This window comes from Pimephales promelas, chromosome 2 (assembly GCF_988280905.1).
Source record: "Pimephales promelas chromosome 2, fPimPro1.hap1.1, whole genome shotgun sequence".
Lineage (NCBI taxonomy): Eukaryota > Metazoa > Chordata > Actinopteri > Cypriniformes > Leuciscidae > Pimephales > Pimephales promelas.
In genome coordinates this window covers 26760452-26778010 of record NC_142770.1, presented here as the reverse complement: position 1 = coordinate 26778010, position 17559 = coordinate 26760452, and the positions used below count along the sequence as shown (strand labels likewise).

Here is a 17559-nt window from a genome sequence, read left to right as displayed (position 1 = left end):
AATTAATTTTAATTTCCATAAAACAACCATTGCCTGGATTCTAGGCTACCTTCTAGTACGACCACAGTTTGTTAGGATGGGTAACAAACATTCTAATACCATTTTAACTAATACGGGAGCACCTTAGGGTACAGTTTTATCCCCCTTTTTATTTTCACTTTATACTGCTGATTATAGGCATAGTTAGCCATTCTGCTGAATACAAAAATTCTCTGACGACACTTCTTTAGTAGGTCTACTTAATAAGGGTGATGATCTTGCTTACCGGATGGAGGTTCAGTCTTTTTATAACTGGTGTGAGTCAAACTTTCTGAAATTGAACATTGGGAAGACTAAAGAACTTGTAATTGACTTCAGAAAGAAAAAAGAGAAGGTCCTCCCAGTTAGAATTGATGGTCAGGTGATCGAAATTGTGCAGTCATATAAATTTTTGGGCGTTCATTTGGATGAAAAACTCAACTGGAAAGAGAACACTAGTGTTGTGATGAAGAAGGCTCAGTCGAGACTGTTCTTTTTGAGAAAACTAAGATCATTTAATATCAGCACAAAGCTCTTAAATGTTTGTTATCAAGGGATTTTAGCTAGTGTTCTTTTTTATGCTGTACTTTGCTGGGGGGGCAGTATATCTGTTGAGGACAAAAATAGGATAAATAAACTGAAGAGAGCTGGTTCAGTTATTGGTCTTAACCCAGATGCATTGGAGGTTACTGTGGAGAAGAGGATACATTCAAAATTGAAAACTGTCCTGCTTTTTGAAGGCCATCCACTACACAATTTGTTTAGGGGACTCAGAAGCTCTTTCAGTGAGCGATTGGTTCTGCCTCGGTGTTCTAGTGAGCGGATGAGAAGATCTTTTGTCCCAGCAGCAGTCAGATATTTTAATGAACACTGTTAATTATTGAGTGACATCCAGGCCTTTAATAGTGTTAGTGTTTAATAGTGCACTGTGAAATTGAATATTTCTTTTAGTTGTGTCTTATAATCAGGTTTTTGTCATTCTTTTAATGCATATTTATTTATTTGTTTGTCTGTTAGTTGTGTACTGTGTTTATGGTTGTACGGTTGGTGGCAAACCAGTTTCCCTACCGGTATTAATACATTTTCAATCAATCAATCAATCAATCAATCAAATAAAAGAATATAACAATTTGTATAGAATGTCATATAGTCCATACAATAAAAGGATTTATTTACACTTGCAGGAACACCATGCAGCTCAGTTACTATAAAAATACTCAGCCATCAGCTGATCTCAATGCTAGGCCTATGCATTAGTCAAGCTCTATGCTGTTTGGCTGTAATGCAATATAGCATGTGTTTTTCAAGCAAATGTGCACTACTTTGCGGACAATTTCCATGGGTTTTACAATCATACGTGTTGCAGTTGGCATCACTTCTTTTATATGGGAAGGAGGTCCTTCAGACACAAAACCAGCAAGTGTGGTTTGTAAAAGCTGAACTTGGATGAGCGGATTGTTTTTGTGATCATGTATGATATTTACAATTGACTCAATTTTTCCAATGCAACCATTCTGTAGCTGAACAGTAAAACTGTTGTGTTTGTACTCTTTTCCATATTTCTCTGTCGTTAACAGTTGTCCATTCACAATTGCTCTCTCATATGTCTCTGCAGAGTACTCATCACTTTCAGATAGATCACAGACTGGGAGCATTAAGAACTTCTCTTTGTGATCTAACATTTTTTGTCGAGAACATCCCAGCAAAACAAGACTTTCTAGCTTTTGTGCCTTAGCAACAAGAGGATAAACACCTAGCCAGTCATTGACATATTTTGCCACCCTATTTGAGACATCAGCACTAGTCGTTGTTTGTTTAAGTAGTTGGGGAATTGACTGAAGTAATTTGAATTGGCGTGCAATTTGAGATGGGATAGAATTTGTTCCATGACACAACCTCTTCAGTTTCTGGTTGTGATCCTCAAATGAAAATGCAGATGTACACCAAAGAGGTCCATACATCTTGACAGAGAAGGGCAAATGTGTAAGTTGATGGACATTGAAGGACATTTGACACAAGCCATATGTCGTCGGTATCTCCTGCACAACCTTTGTGATCTTGGATGTTGCTGCTGCCAAGTCATTTTCTGTGACAGTGTCTTTCAGAAAGCAAAAAATGGCAGTGACTAGAAGGAGCCAATGTTTCAACATTTTTGTTGGAAGAATCTTGTACAGAACAGGACCACTGTAAAATAATAGCCAGCTTCTGCATTCTGCAGCCTTCCACCTTTGCGCAACTTTCACAGTCCGTGGTATTCTTGGTATATCAGATGGAGGTTTGATGGTAAGTAGCCTTTGATCAACAAGCTTATGTGATGTCCCAATGTACCAAGGGCTGTCATGGTACTTGCTATTGAACCACAAGTCCAAGAATTGCTTTGTCACTCCCAATAGAACACAGTGCATGTAGTCAATTGGAAAGCTGTTCACAATGTCAAAACCAGTAGAGGGATTCAGGAGGACTAATGGTGATACTGACTTCACCCCAAACACATGGTCAACATCATTCTCAATGGCCCTCTGCCCACATTCAATGACATGGTCATGGGTTCTTTTCTGTGCCTCAGTGGGTGGATAGACTCTGGCATATCCTCTTCCTTTTGGCACTGTTTTCCCTTCATTTAAGCAATGTCCACATCCATATGCACCATTGAACTGATGTATACATTGAAGCATACATCGGGCTACTGCGTCACATGAGCATACGATAGGGAAAACTTTAGACACCACAGTCCTTTTTGAATGTGGGTGTCTCCATTCCAGACCTTTTGAATAGATTTTTAGAATGTCATCCACAAATTGCTTAAGGTAGGTGGACATGTCAGGTTTACCACGCCCAAACCAGACACCTGCGAGTATCATGTTTTTGAAACGAACATTTGGTTGGAGTTCATTTATTACACATCTGATGGGCCACAATGAGAAAGCTGAAGATTTAAACATTGGAATGCCATCACAGTTCCATAGTAGTGAGATGTCATTCGCCGTGAAATTGGGGAGTGTTTGATACATTTCACCCTTTCTCACATCATTTATTCCATATTCTTCTGATTCAAATGCACTATCATCTTTTTATATAATAGACTTATATAAAAATTGCCTTCTGCAATATTCTTTTTTTGGGTCGTTTATCTCATTACACTCTGGACAATGCATGTTGTTCTTTGAAAGATATGTTTGGCAAATGTTGCAGAACAGGTGAACATTTAGAGACGGATTATGGAATATTTTTCGGAAGAGGTGGAGAGACTCTGGCAATATGTTGCTACTCAGGAGAAAGACATTTAAGAGCTTTAAAAGGTCTTCCACAGCACTTGTTAAACTGTGCCTGTTAAACTGTGCCTCAGAGAGAAGGACAAAATTAGAACTATTGCCTGTGCAATTGTTATCTCTGAACCTGTGTAAAGATGGGCACCAGATTTTTCAAATTGTGAATTTGAATCAGAATTTGTTTCAGCAGTGTCATCCATTGTAGAGTCAAATTCTCACTGAGTGTCACTCCACTCATCTTCACCATGGTCCATTTCATCAATAGAATCATAAAATTCCTCCTCGTCTTCCTCACTGTCTGCAGGGGATTCATTCTGATGGGTAAGATCATCCCAATTGTTTTGAGGAGTGTTGTTTGTCCGCCATCGACTTGTCTTTGGAAGGGGGCAACTCGATTCTGGATCCAAAAATCCAGTAATATGATCAAAGACTATTTTAACATGTGATATCATTTTTATTTAACCCATGGTACTTTTCAGTCATTTTCGTGTTTTGAAGTTGTTCTATTTTTTACTTCAAGTATATTTATATAGCGCTTTTCACAATATAAATTGCATCAAAGCAGCTTCACAGTATCAATAAAAAACATAACAATGTTCGTTTCTTAGTTGAAAAATCAAAATGGTACAAAGCTTTGTGATTTTTTGGGCACTTGCTGCAGTAAAATACACAAATAATTATGTAAATAACTGAACATTGTAGATATACAATGTTTATGAAAAATAGTTTATGAAAAAATAATAACATTAATATTTTAAATTTACTAATTAATTATTTCAAATGTTTTGAATATCTATACTCAGCTTCAAGCTGCAAAAATAGGGTACCTTTTGTAAGGGCCTCGTTGTTTTACATTCATTTCAATGTGGGTATCTTCTTGTTTAGAGGAATCATTTGTGGTCACTGTTGTGGAAACATTAAATATGTGTATAACATACTGCATGTGAATAATAATAATGATAATAGTACAAAAGCTTGGCGTTAGAAAGTCAACATAATAAAAACTGAATGGAAAATAAGTTGTATATTCATTCAAAGCACCGCCCCCTACTCACATTGGCATGAACATTCAATTGCGCATGCGCATCCTTGCTCACTGGCAGTGGCACTGCAGCGCAACGGTGATGGTCAGAGGAGACGATCATGATACTTTCGTGAAGACGACGAGCTGTGACGAACAATCGTAAGTAACATATTTAAAAGTTTGTTTATATTAACATTTGACACAATCTAGACATATTTATGTGTAAACCTGCCTAAATTTTTTTTCGTAACATTTTAAGACTTGTGGGGTCAGTTAGTCATCTGCTTTTCGCTATATAATTATATAATGTTCAGCGGTCTTACATTTATCAACTACTTACATCATAAGTAGAAACTTTTGAGCAGAAATACACCATATGTAGAAACTTAAGTAATTTCTTAAACGTTATCTTTGTAGCTAACATCAACAGTGGGCTTCATCAGTGACTGTCGGTTAACTTAGGCCTCGGACGTAGGCTACGTTACGTTTCTGTTGCTGGTTGCTTAGTGACAGTTTTAAACATCATTTTGGAGGGAAATTACCCTTATCTGTTCTAAATCCATTGTAAAACTCGCAATATACATGAGAAATAACTTGTGTTCTTGGACCTTGGCTTGAACATATCTCTCCTAAAAGCAAGCAGTTGTCATAATGTACGAGACTCGTACAGGCACGCAACTACACGGCTAGATCACCGGCTGGTGCGTAGCCTGATTGAGGTCCAGATCGAACAAAACCTTAACAAGAGATTAATACATCTATAAAACATTAATGTCTTTTTACATTAAACATTAAAGCATATTATGGTACTATCCTGTTATCCGGACCCACTGATGGGCAGTGTAATCCAATTACTTTTTTCTAGTAACGAGTAAAGTAAGGGATTACAATTGAAAAAACAGTAATTAGATTACCGTTACTTCCCCGTAAACAGCCTGCGTTACTGCGTTAGTTAACCGTGATTTTGTTTAGTCAGACTGTCTCGTGACACGAGTCGTGCGTGAATAACAATGATGTATGAGCGCCACGACATCATCAGAGACGAATAGAGCGCGGGAGAGAGCAGCCGAGCTGCCAACTCTCACACACGCTCACACGACACACCCCTGATTTCTCGCGCTGAAGTGTCAATCCCGTCGGTCAAATGCCTGAAAGATGAGTTTATCTATAAATCTAACCGTTGAGCCACATTTGTGACTAGTTATAGCGCAAATTAGTTAAAATCTCCCGGAATCTAGAGCGAGCGCGCATGCGAGACTGTGTTCCAAAGTCCAAACTTCGTATCGCGCGCATGACGAGGAGAGCAAGAGAGACTTGCGTACTATGCAGAGAGCATCCTGATCTAGAAACTGGACCCCCGTTGGAGAATGTCAAAATTCTACCTCAAATCTGAGCAAGCATGTCACGAGACAGTCTCACACGGTTAACTAAAGCAGCAAGCCGGTACAGGAATGTGAAACTTACTGAAAAAAACCCTGAACCCCCGTCTGACATGAAACTCCGAGAAGAAACTCCGAAAGAAAAAAACAAAACAAAATCTTGAAGCCAAAATACGGCATGCAACAGCATTTTCTGTTTTGATCAACTAATTTTTACTCCTCTCTGCACTTTACTGTTAAAAGACGTACGTGTTAATACTTTGTAATATAGTCAGGAGCGACTTTCATGATTTTATTGCTGTATTTTTACATCTATTCAAATGAAGGATTTTACAAAATATATTTATTTTATATGCTGGAATATGTAGAAATGTATATTAACAGAAGAAGGGCTGTCTTTATTTCATTCAAATGGTGGAATGTGCAGAAAATAGGTTTAAATGTTCAACAATTTTTTTCTAGTCTGAGACTGTTGCATTTAATTTAATTTTTGCTTGATGCAATGTGCATAAAGTTAAAATATTGAAACAAATAAAACAAGTTTAAAAAAAGAGAATGTTTAATTTGATTACATTTTAGATGACGGAATATGCAGAAAGAATAGAATTAGGCTGAAAGGTCTATGCTTTAGCGTATTCAGGTCGTACATCATGTTTTTGAAAAGTAACTTAGTAAAGTAACTAGTAAAGTAACTGATTACTTTTGAAAATAAGTAATCAGTAAAGTAATTGGATTACTTTCTTGGAGAAGTAATCAGTAACTAATTACTATTTCCAAGTAACTTGACCAACACTGTCCGGACCCCACCATATACCATTTCGGAACTAGTCATCCCTGATTGGTCTTAACCCCAGTGACGGTTAGGTTTAGGGCGGGGTTAGGGGTAGGCCATCGTGGGGTCCGGATAACAGGAAAGTACCCGTATTATATTTGGATAAACACTCTTTGTTACATATCAAACACATATAATTGACAGAATATTGTCTATTTTTTTATCCTATTAAGAAAATGAGGTTTATGTTAATCCAGTGGATTGAAGATCCCCCAACATGGGATGTGCTTTCAACTGATAAAATTATTAATGGAAAGTGTGAGATTGGTGGTGTACTGTATGTGATGTCCAGTACGAGGAAAAGTCCAGCCCTGCAAAAATTCTAGACATTGGTAAGTATGTTTACTCTGTGCACTGTGACAAAATCGATGCATGTTGTGATAATTAGTTATCCTTTCAGGAACTAGATCTGCCATGCTTAAGCAGCTTCATTCTGTAGAGAAAAATCAGTCCATCAAACAATCCAGACCTGAAGGGAATGAAGAATTAGGGAGAGGGAGGCGCCAGAAGTATAGAAGAGTACTTTCTGAATCAGTAAGCAGTGACGAATATGAGGTAAATTAGGATGATGTGGTTTGTGGTAACCCTAACACCATTTTGTCACAATAATAACTCCTTGTTTATTAAATATAAAAAGTGCTGCAGTAGATCCATTTCATTTTTAGCACCAAAACTCTGGAACAGTCTTCCTAATATTTTCCAGGAAGCAGACACAATCTTTCAGTCCAAAGCTAGACTAAAAACACATCTCTTTGCCCTAGCATACACATAACACACTATAGACTTCTATAATTCAATGTTAGGCTGCATAGATTAGGTCAGCCAGAACAGGGAACACGTCCCTTAAATCCTGATGTACTCGTTACAGCATAAGTCAAGTCAAGTCACATTTATTTATATAGCGCTTTTCACAATACAGATTGTATCAAAGCAGCTTCACAGTGATAACATGAAAGTAGTACAACACAGATCAATAATACTGCTAAACAATAAATAACCCCAACTGAGCAAGCCAAAAGCAAAAGCATAAGAAGAATGGCATCCGAAGGACAAGCACATGACATGACAATATGTAATGTCGAAACCTGATAAGCTATTGTTGCTTAGACCCAGATAATTGCCACTATCAGCTAATTTGAAGGTTATATTTGTAATTGTACAATTCTCATTTATTTACAGGCAGTCTGTAAACAAGTTTCTGAAAAAAACGTCAAAAGAATAAGATCCTTTCTGCATCAGTATAATCGAGAAAAAGTAAGATTATTTCAACAAAGTTACATATATCAGGGCTCTAGACTAGGGATGTAAATTTCCATAAATTTGCATGATCGATCGTCGTTTAAATTAATGATCAATTAATCAATTAATCGTTAACTAGTGTACAATATGCTGCAAGATGGGTCTGCTGCTGCGTGATAGACTGTGCAATGGCATTCAAAAAACGCAAGCATCCTTGCCCAGAGGAAAGATTTGATGTAAATACACAGCTAGATTATAATATGTATCGATGATTGATCATTTAATATAATTATTTAATTATCAAATATTAATATTACGCCGTTGCAGGTGCGCTCTGTCAATCCGTGATGCGTGTGTCAAATTAGTTTTTGTTAATGTAATAAGTGTGTTGTTATCTTCCCACATGTGAGAAGTCTAGAGAATGTGAAAAGGCCACGTTTACTTGTAAATGCCCATAAGGCCTGCTAAGAAGACCTCAGGATTTAGAGTTTCTTTTTCAAATAAAACTTTTATTTTAATATCATTTTCCCAAAACACATTCAACAGTTTGTTACTTGTAAAACAAAGTTACAATATGTATATTTGTGCCCATTTACACTTTAAAGCTAACAAATAATTTAACACATTTTAATTTTTTGATTAACTTTCGAAATCCCCCACCTTGGCAACAAGTCATTTGAAATCATTTCATAGATTCGTTCTGTAATTGCTTCTGCCTTTTGAGCTCCAACTTTTTTCCCGGCTAAAACTGAAGTAATTGTAGGCTGTGTCGATTGTTCAAATCCTCTTGTCTCGGAGACCGCTGAATGTACTTTCTGTAAGTGATATATCATAGTACTAGTTGTCGTGTTATATTTTAAAACACAATCAAAATGTTTGCAGTTAACATTATCAACATTTGAAATAAAATGATCTCAAACAAAACTCTTGCATGCTCGCTATCATTTTCCCCCTTTCATCTGCTGTACGCACGTCACGCTTAATCGATCATGGATAAGGTTTATCGATTAAAAGGCTCATTGACAATTAATCGATCGTCAATTAATCGTTGACATCCCTACTCTAGACTCATTCTTCCCACTGCTTTGTTTTCTAGCAACAGTTGATGTATTTAACAGTAGCATACAAGAAAGAATTTAAATGAACAAATATAAAAAATAAAACACTACATATACTTATTAAATCTACTATTAAAGTTCTCACAAGACTCTTATTTTCACAGCACCCATTCACTGCAGAGGATCCATTGGTGAGTAAATGATGTAATGCTAAATTTCTCAAAATCTGTTACAAATTATGAAACAAACTAATCTACATCTTGGATGGTTTGGTGTTGAGTACATTTTCAGCAAGTTTTAATAAATGTTTTACAATTTTAGGAATCAAGCAGGGAGGCAACAACATCAACAAGGAATAACAGTGGAGTCAATCAACAAATCTTGGCCGATATATAAGAGAGATTAAGAGTGTTCTTGTGGAAACTCTAACACTTTTAAAAAATGGTAAACCTATGAAAAGTTAAATTTTTCTAAGTAATTGCTTCAAAAGATATTAAAACCTATTTTGTTCTAGGATGCACTCCATTAATGACTGCACCTGCCCACACTCTCCCTGCCTGCACTTCGGATTTGCCAGCCCCAGAGTCTTCCCCTGTGGTACCTGCCCCGCCTCTTCATGTAAAGGAGACTAGGAGTAATAATGACTGCAAAAAGGTATCGTTTTAAGCAAAATTCAAAATGCCTTCTTACTAGGGCTGCATGGTTTGGTCAAAAATTTATATTATGATTCAGTGTTTCCCACTGGAGTTTATATATTAAAAGAAGTCAGAATTGTTAGAATATGTTTGGTTCATATTTTCAGCCTTTTTTCTCTTTCATAGAAAAAACAAAAATGCCATTTACATGAGAGGTGATACAGATTACGGTTTGTAAAATGGACAGAATTATAAATCTGAGACTTTAATGGAACAAAATCTTTTAATGGACTTTAATGGAAAAATATCGCATTGGTTTTCATTTCTTGTCCTTAAAACAGAGCACTAATCTGTTTATTTTTAAGTTACACATCAAGAAAATCAAATGCGTTTGTAGTATTATTTTATACAGAAATAAATTATTTATAATTCTGATGAGAGTAAAGTTGGGGTTCATCCAATGTTTTTTTATTAATTTTATTACTTTTGTTCTAGAGATATATGCAAATTAGTGCATATTTAAACATAACATTTCAGAAAACTTGTATTACAAAAATGTTTGCAAATAATCAATTATTTGGAGAAGTATGTCAACAGAGGGTCTTCGTGTGACGTCACCATCGGCAGGGCCCTATGAAATACGTTTTTATTTTTTACCAAATTCAGATTTTTTTACCCTTTATTGTTTTAGTCGTAAAAAGAGTGTGCTTTTAAAGTTAATTATTAAAATGTACGGAGTACTTAAAGGGATAGTTCACTTTGAAATTAATTTTTGATATGTTTTAGCTTACCTCAAGGGCATTCAAGATGTAGGTGTCTTTGTTTCCACAGTATTTTCAGTTTTGACATTTTTCGGTCAAACCGTTCTTGTCTGTCAGTCATATAATGCAGGTCTATGGTCACCACGTCAAAGAGCATGCACAGAGAAGTCCAGATTAAACATGATTTAATGACTCGTAAATTTAAGTACACATTGATGGCCTAAGACACGAAACGAGCATTTTTTGTGAGAAAACGAACAGTATTTATTTCATTTTTACCTATTGTAACCACAGCCATGTCCAACTGATCTGAATCAGTTGTTCAATATCCAACTGAACCATGTCCAACGTTCCGCCGGTAGTGATTGCTTGTGCATGTACGTCACTCATTGTTTACTCAGAGATTTCTGAAGTTTTACCTTTCACTGTGAACATCTAAACATATTTAGATATACAGGAAATCACAATGGAAGATGATTTCGATATATCAAAATATGATTAGTGAAAGTTAAAACTTCAGAGAGAGACGGAGGGAGAGCAGGGAAAAGAAATGCAACTGAAAGAATACACTGTGTGTTTTAAATAGCGTTAAAATGAACGAAACACAATAGGCTATGTGGCGGCCAGTGTTGATTCTGTGGCTTAGCAAATTAGTCTATAGCTGTGTCCCAATGTGAAGGCTGCATCCTCCGAAGTCCGTATTTGAAGGACGCTTGGCCGTATTTGAAGGCTGATTGCGTCACAGCCGCGCGACGAAGGACGTCCCAATTCAAAGGCTGCATCCGCGAAGGCCGCATTTAAAGGCCGATTGCGTCATCGCGGTGGGATGAAGGCTGTCCCAATTCAGTTATGCATCCTCCGAAGGCCGTATTCGAAGGCCGGTTGCGTCATTTCAGTACGACGAAGGCTTACCTGATTCAAAAGCGACGCCAAATGCACCCTTCGTTTCCCTGTGAAAGGAAGGATACATAAATGGACACTTCGCGGACTATCCTACCCGATCAAGCATTTTTATTTAAAAAAAGGGTGGCCGAGAGTTCAGTGGTGGACGGCAAATTCACATTTAAATGGAAAAGTGTTATGTTTTTATTTACTCAAATAGCCAGAGAAACCAGTGTTAACAGCCAAAAGGTTTTTTTTTTGTTTTTTCTTTTTTCTTATTTATCTTAACTCATTCGTCAGCATTGCATGGTTTTGTCAAGTGGAAATGTGAAAACGGCTTTTATCTTGTATTGTATTTCTTGTACATTGTATTTCTTTATTATTCATTATCTCATTATTTTATGCAACTTTATGTGTACACAAAAGAGAATTCATAGCTCTGGATATTTGTTTATTTTTGTAAGGGTCTCTGAGTGTTTGCAAGGTTGATACATTTAAACTATAATATACTTTTGTTTTGTGTCGTTTAATGTAAAATGTGTAGTGTTGTTGTCCTGTGAGGGAAAAAAGTAGGCTACTTCACATTTGTACATGAATACTATCGCAGTATGAAGTTCCTTACATTCTCCCAGACTCCCACTGGTTATTTTAAAAATTAAAGTAACAAATTGTTGGTCCATTGTCACAATATTAACAAATTGTTGCTAACTTCAACTTCGTCCCATATCAAAGTGCGCACCTGAAGCGCTCGGACCGGTCTAGCCTGCAGAGGATTGTTCTTGTCGCCTAGCAACTGTGACTGACAGCTGACCACGACGAGCGGGAGTAACGACGTTTGCACTGGACTTTTTATAGACCCTTTTCACAAAAAACGGAAATACGTAATCCTTGTGGAAACGGGGTTCCCGTCAACTATCTACACATCAGAAAAACCTACTCTGGGAGGAGAAAATTGATCAGAGAGTCTTCAAAACTTTGAAAAAATTTAAACTTGTCATGGTCCAGTTGTTGATGACTTTGTAAAATGCTGTGGTGATGCTTGTCTGCAGCTGATGTATCTAAGACCAAAGATATGATATTGATTTCAGAACTGAAGATCATTCTTCCCAATATACGTTCATTAAAGGTAAGAAGGTGGAGTGTGTGGAAAGTTATTAATATTTAGGGAGTATTATTTACAATAAACTGCATTTTGATGTGAATACCAGAAAGAAGTCTGTCAGTTTTATTCAACAGTTATCCTCTAGGTAATGAATTTTTTGCACTGCTGTTGCTATAGAACGATCAAAGATGAAGAACAATTTATACAAATATTAATTTGTCCCTTGTACACTCAGATTGTTAAATACTCAGAATGGTATATATTAATATTTTAAATTTACATGTAGCCCACTGTTGTGTGTTCTTATTTATCTTGTTTTATATTGTGGTGTATATTTTTATGTGTTTATTCCACTGGATACAAATATCTTAATAAAGTTGAACATGAACTAACGTTACTTCAAAATACACGAATCATAAAACGTAAAAAATAAACAATGACGGCTTAGTGAATGCTGACATGAGAAGTACATAAGATCACAGGATCAATAACATCCCGCCAGATTGCCTGAATCCATTTCCGTCGAACTTCATCGACAGGGAACTGACGAGGGAAGGAATGAAAACGACAGGTATGGCTGCTTTTGGGAATAACAAAAAAGATCGGTACGCAACAACTCTCACTAGTTGCCTGCGGCGCTATCTGTTATGAATGGAGCGGAAGAAGATAACCAAGACAATTGCGTATTTCCGGTCACAAATACGGAAGTTGTGAGAAAGGTCTATATCCAACTGGTTTAAAATATTCAAATAGGATTGGCATGTCTGTATAAATATTTCTCCAGATGTCTTGTTTCTCCAGATGTCTTGAACATTTGCCGAATATTACAGTCGATTATGTTCATCGACTGGCTAATGATTTTCCTCCAGCTCCCCAGAGCAAGAGAGAAGGGTTTTAAATATTACATTTCTCAGTATTTGCATAATTTTGAAGGGAACGTTAAGTCACAACAACATCCATGCTCAGACTGATCTCATGAAATTGCGTATGTATGACACGTATCGCGTATTTTTGGCATGCCATCAACACGCATAATCTCTTTTCAGCGTGTTTATGAATACCGTTGACTTAACGTTATTATTGTATGTGTGTATATATATATATATATATATATATATATATAAAACATCACAATAATAAACATCACAATCTGATTATCTGTTTCTATGATAACAAGCAAAGTTAGCGTCCCAGTCACACCACTGAGAATGGCCATGGCCGAAGTTACACATACGGTGTTTTCACTCAATTTATGCTAAAGCAAAGGTTTTTTTTTTTTTTTTGATTACTCACTCACTATTGAGCGTCTGCCGCGAGTGATTTCAATATTAAGTCAATGTAAAGACACGATTTTGCGTGTCTAGGTGTTCTGCAGCGCGAATGAGGCGAATTGATTAACACAGATAATGCATCTTCTATCATTTCATTGTAGATCAGCATCGTGATGTAACCTTAAAGTTATTATTTTAACAGCAGCAGTAAAACCGTTTCTACTGTGATGGTTTAACTTTGCAATCAATCCGTGGTTCAGCGGAGGCTGATATTAAAGCCTATTAAACTGTGTAAAGCGCTGTAATGTTGTGAACTGTCAGTGAGATAGAACAATAAAATCCGAAATGGACCACCCACTGTCAGCGCTAGCTTTCTGAGACAATAGATTACATTGCGGCTGATTATCTGATCCTGTACATTACCTTTGATCCATTTACGGCTTTTCAGAATGCAATAAAGTACAAGCGTAATATTTCAGCGCGAAAACTCTAACGTTAGCGTGCTAGTTAGGAACAATGAAAAGGTCCAGAGCAGCATATCATCATATTTTACAGGACCGTCACAAAAAAATCCTAAAACTGCAAATGAGAATGTTACTACAGGTAGGACGGACGGCAACTCCCAGCCTCAGCAGGACTCACAGTCCCAGGTTGACTCAAATGAACAAGGTCCATACAACCCAGACTTACACGCTAATGATTCGGTTTCTGAGGCTATTGTTGGAGGTTGCATTGAGCCAGGGCGCTTTGCTAAATGGAGAGAGGGTCGAGAGTGGCTTGCTGTCACCACAGACAGATCAGTTCAGTGTACAGCTTGCTCTGACATTAGAGATTTAGGCCCATATACACAAGAGAGGCTTCACATTGACTCTGCATTTATTCATGGCATAAAAGCAAAGTCTGCAAAAAAAATTAAATGACAAAATAAGCAGACATGGAAAGTGTCAGTCTCACATCAAATGCATAGAAATTTTGCAGAGAAGACGCAAGGCAGCAATTGAAAAGGCAGTAGATAACAGTGCAGCTCTGTGGAGAAAACACAATGAGAAGACTTTAAAAGTAACTGAGAATTGCATATGTACAGCCTATTTTATCTGCCAAAACAACCTCTCATTCAAAATTCAGCCACAGCTGGTGGAACTGCAACAACTGAATGGCGTAAACCTGGGATGTATGCTGCATTCTGACAAGGCTTGTCGTAATATGCTCATGTTTATTGGAGAAAAAATGAGAGCTCAGCTAGTGGACTTTATCAAAAACTCATCCGATAAGTTCAGTATTCTCATTGATGAGAGCACAACGGTGTCAAACAAAACATGCCTAATCATCTACATTAGGATTCCTTATGAAGGTGAGGTCTGCAACTTCTTCCTTCAACTTGTTGAGCTGCAGTCGTGCACTGGATCGGCCATCTTTGACATCCTGCTCCAAAGCCTTTATACACAGGGCATCTCTGAAGACATGTTGCGCACCCGGCTTATTGGCTTTGCAACAGATGGGGCCACTGCTATGATGGGCCGATACAGGGGAGCAGCTACACTCCTACGTGAGAAGATAAACCCTAACCTGACTGTCATTCACTGTATGAACCACAAGTTAGAACTTGCGGTCCATGATGCTGTGAAACAAATTACAGAGGCGAGCCATTTTCAGATGTTCATTGACTGTCTGTATTCATTTTTCTCTCAAAGCCCAAAACACATGAGAGAGTTTGAGTCTGCAGCTTCTGATCTGGGCATGCACGCTCGCAGGATAGGAAGAGTATTTAATGTGCGCTGGCTGTCCTCATCCTGTACGTCTGTGACAGCTCTCTGGCAAAGCTATCCAGCCTTGGTCAAACTCTTTGGAGTGTTGATGGAAGACAAATCCAGATCTTCCGTGGAAAGAGCCAACTGTCAGGGCATTCATGGTAAAATGACACAGTGGCTTTTTTTTGTGGAGATGGCTTTGGTAAAAGATGCGCTGGAAACCCTGCAAGCCTTGTCCCTATTTCTGCAGAGGAGAGATGCCACAGCTGTCAGTGCCAATGCTGAGGTGGGTGTTGCAGTGAGAACACTGAGATCTATGCGGCAAGCTGATGGTGTGAACGTAAGAGGCCTGAAGGAGGAATTTGAAAGTCTCCACTCTTTCAAGGGAGTGAATGTGTCTCAGCCAAGTGACAGTGATCATCGGAAAGCAGAGGTCTTTCGTGAAAGACTGTTTGTTTCCCTGGCCGACAACATTGAGCACAGGCTGGATGACAATGGAATTATTTCTGATGCAGCTGTTCTTAATCCGTCAAATTGGCCATCTGATGAAGATGAGCGCATCCTATATGGAGACAACAAACTTCTCACCATTCAGAAGACTCTTGCTGATGAGGCTACAACCAGTACTCCTCAAGGAATTCCACCAATTCAAGTGTCATGCCATCACAGGAGACAATCTGCGCAAAGTGCTCATCACTGTCTCCACACTCCCAGTGTCAACAGTCAACAGCTGAGTGCGAAAGGGGATTCAGCGCCATGAACCGTATTCTCACAGACGAAAGAAATCGAATAAACGTCTCCACACTGAACAACCTACTGTTCATTTCCGTAAATGGGCCAGGGGTTGCCGACTTCCCTGCCCAGAGATTCGCAGAAATGTGGGTAAAAGAGGGACGGCATGCCGCAGATGATGCTCCCACAGGGAAGTGTAACATATTCCCATAGGGAATTGTGTATTATTGTGTAACCATTGCTATCGCTATAGAAGGTGGTAAGTAAAAATTGGGCTACAGAAGATAAGGGTTCGTCTCAAGGAGGCATTGATAGAGTAAATAAAGACACAAAACAGATCAGTTCAGTTTGGTGTTGGTACCATATATTAAGTGAACATAAAGACAAAACAACAACGACAACGCAATACCCAAAAATCTCCAATCATGCAGAAAGGTTCAATAGTTCATAGAAACCCAGGCACAATATTACTCAGAACTGGAGAATATATTCATATAAAAAGACCGGTCCACAACACACAAGAATTTCCATAGGATGCAATAGTCCATGAGCCAGAATTCATCTAATGGCTCTAAGTGTGTAGTAGTGTGTGTGTACGAATAAGAGTAGAAGGGGTGAGCAGACTACAACAGCCTCCTACCAACCCCACAAGGCAATGAGGTTACTGGGCCGGTTCTGTTCCAGGTAAATAATGGCTCGCCATCAACTGGCCCGCACTGGTCACACCTGGCCTGTATTAAATAAACAGGACCCATGATTTAGTCACTACTCATACAATTGATCTACTAGCTAGGTTTATAATAATATATATCTTGTGTACACAATACAATAGTATTCAAATACTGCATAAATAATTGTCATAAATATGTTAAATGACAAAAATAATACAAACTGAAATGCATATAAATAACACACATATTTAGGATTATTTACATTTCACTCAATACAATTTGTCATTCAGAATATAAATAACGCCTTTAAATACTTAAGACCTTTAAACGCCTTTAAATACTTAACATTGAATAAAGTGCATGGTTATGATTTACATAATTCATTGAACCCAAAAGAACTCCATAGGAACAATTGGGAACCTAATACTACCAGCTAGAACAGCCCATAGAAATACATTCAAAGATAAATGCTGTTAGCATTAAACCAGCAGAACTTCACTAACAAGATGCATAGCATGACTAATGCTATTAGCATTAAGCTAGCGGAGAATCCCAGTGAACACATACACAGTAATGCCAAATGCTAACAACAACATGCTATCGGACACAGCAACAAACAGACTCACCAATTCCCGCAGATAATTGAAACCCCGCGGCACCAGTCGGCTTCTAAACAACGGTAATGGACACTACAAATACAAAATCGCACGCTAGAGTCAACCGAGCCTTTAAGATGGAAAATAACATTATTTGTGCAGAGACGTACCGAGTGCAGCTGCTCCGGTGGCTTCCCCTTCATACTACTGATTGGGGAACTCACCGCAGCTTCTAAACCCGCGCTTGAGTGCTAGGATTGGTTGAAGCGCTCACTGAACTATCATGTGACTCCTGCATGAAAAATATAAATGAAGGGTGTGTTCAGGTGACCGGGCAAAATT

The 17559-nt window shown here is 37.9% G+C and overlaps 1 protein-coding gene across 1 annotated transcript; it reads left to right on the top strand.

The window, feature by feature from the left end:
* Positions 1-14673: 14673 nt before the first annotated feature.
* Positions 14674-15978, top strand: LOC148995888 (E3 SUMO-protein ligase KIAA1586-like). Its single transcript, XM_089119165.1, has one exon. It carries the CDS (start codon positions 14674-14676, stop codon positions 15976-15978), a length of 1305 nt encoding a protein of 434 aa, XP_088975291.1.
* Positions 15979-17559: the final 1581 nt, after the last annotated feature.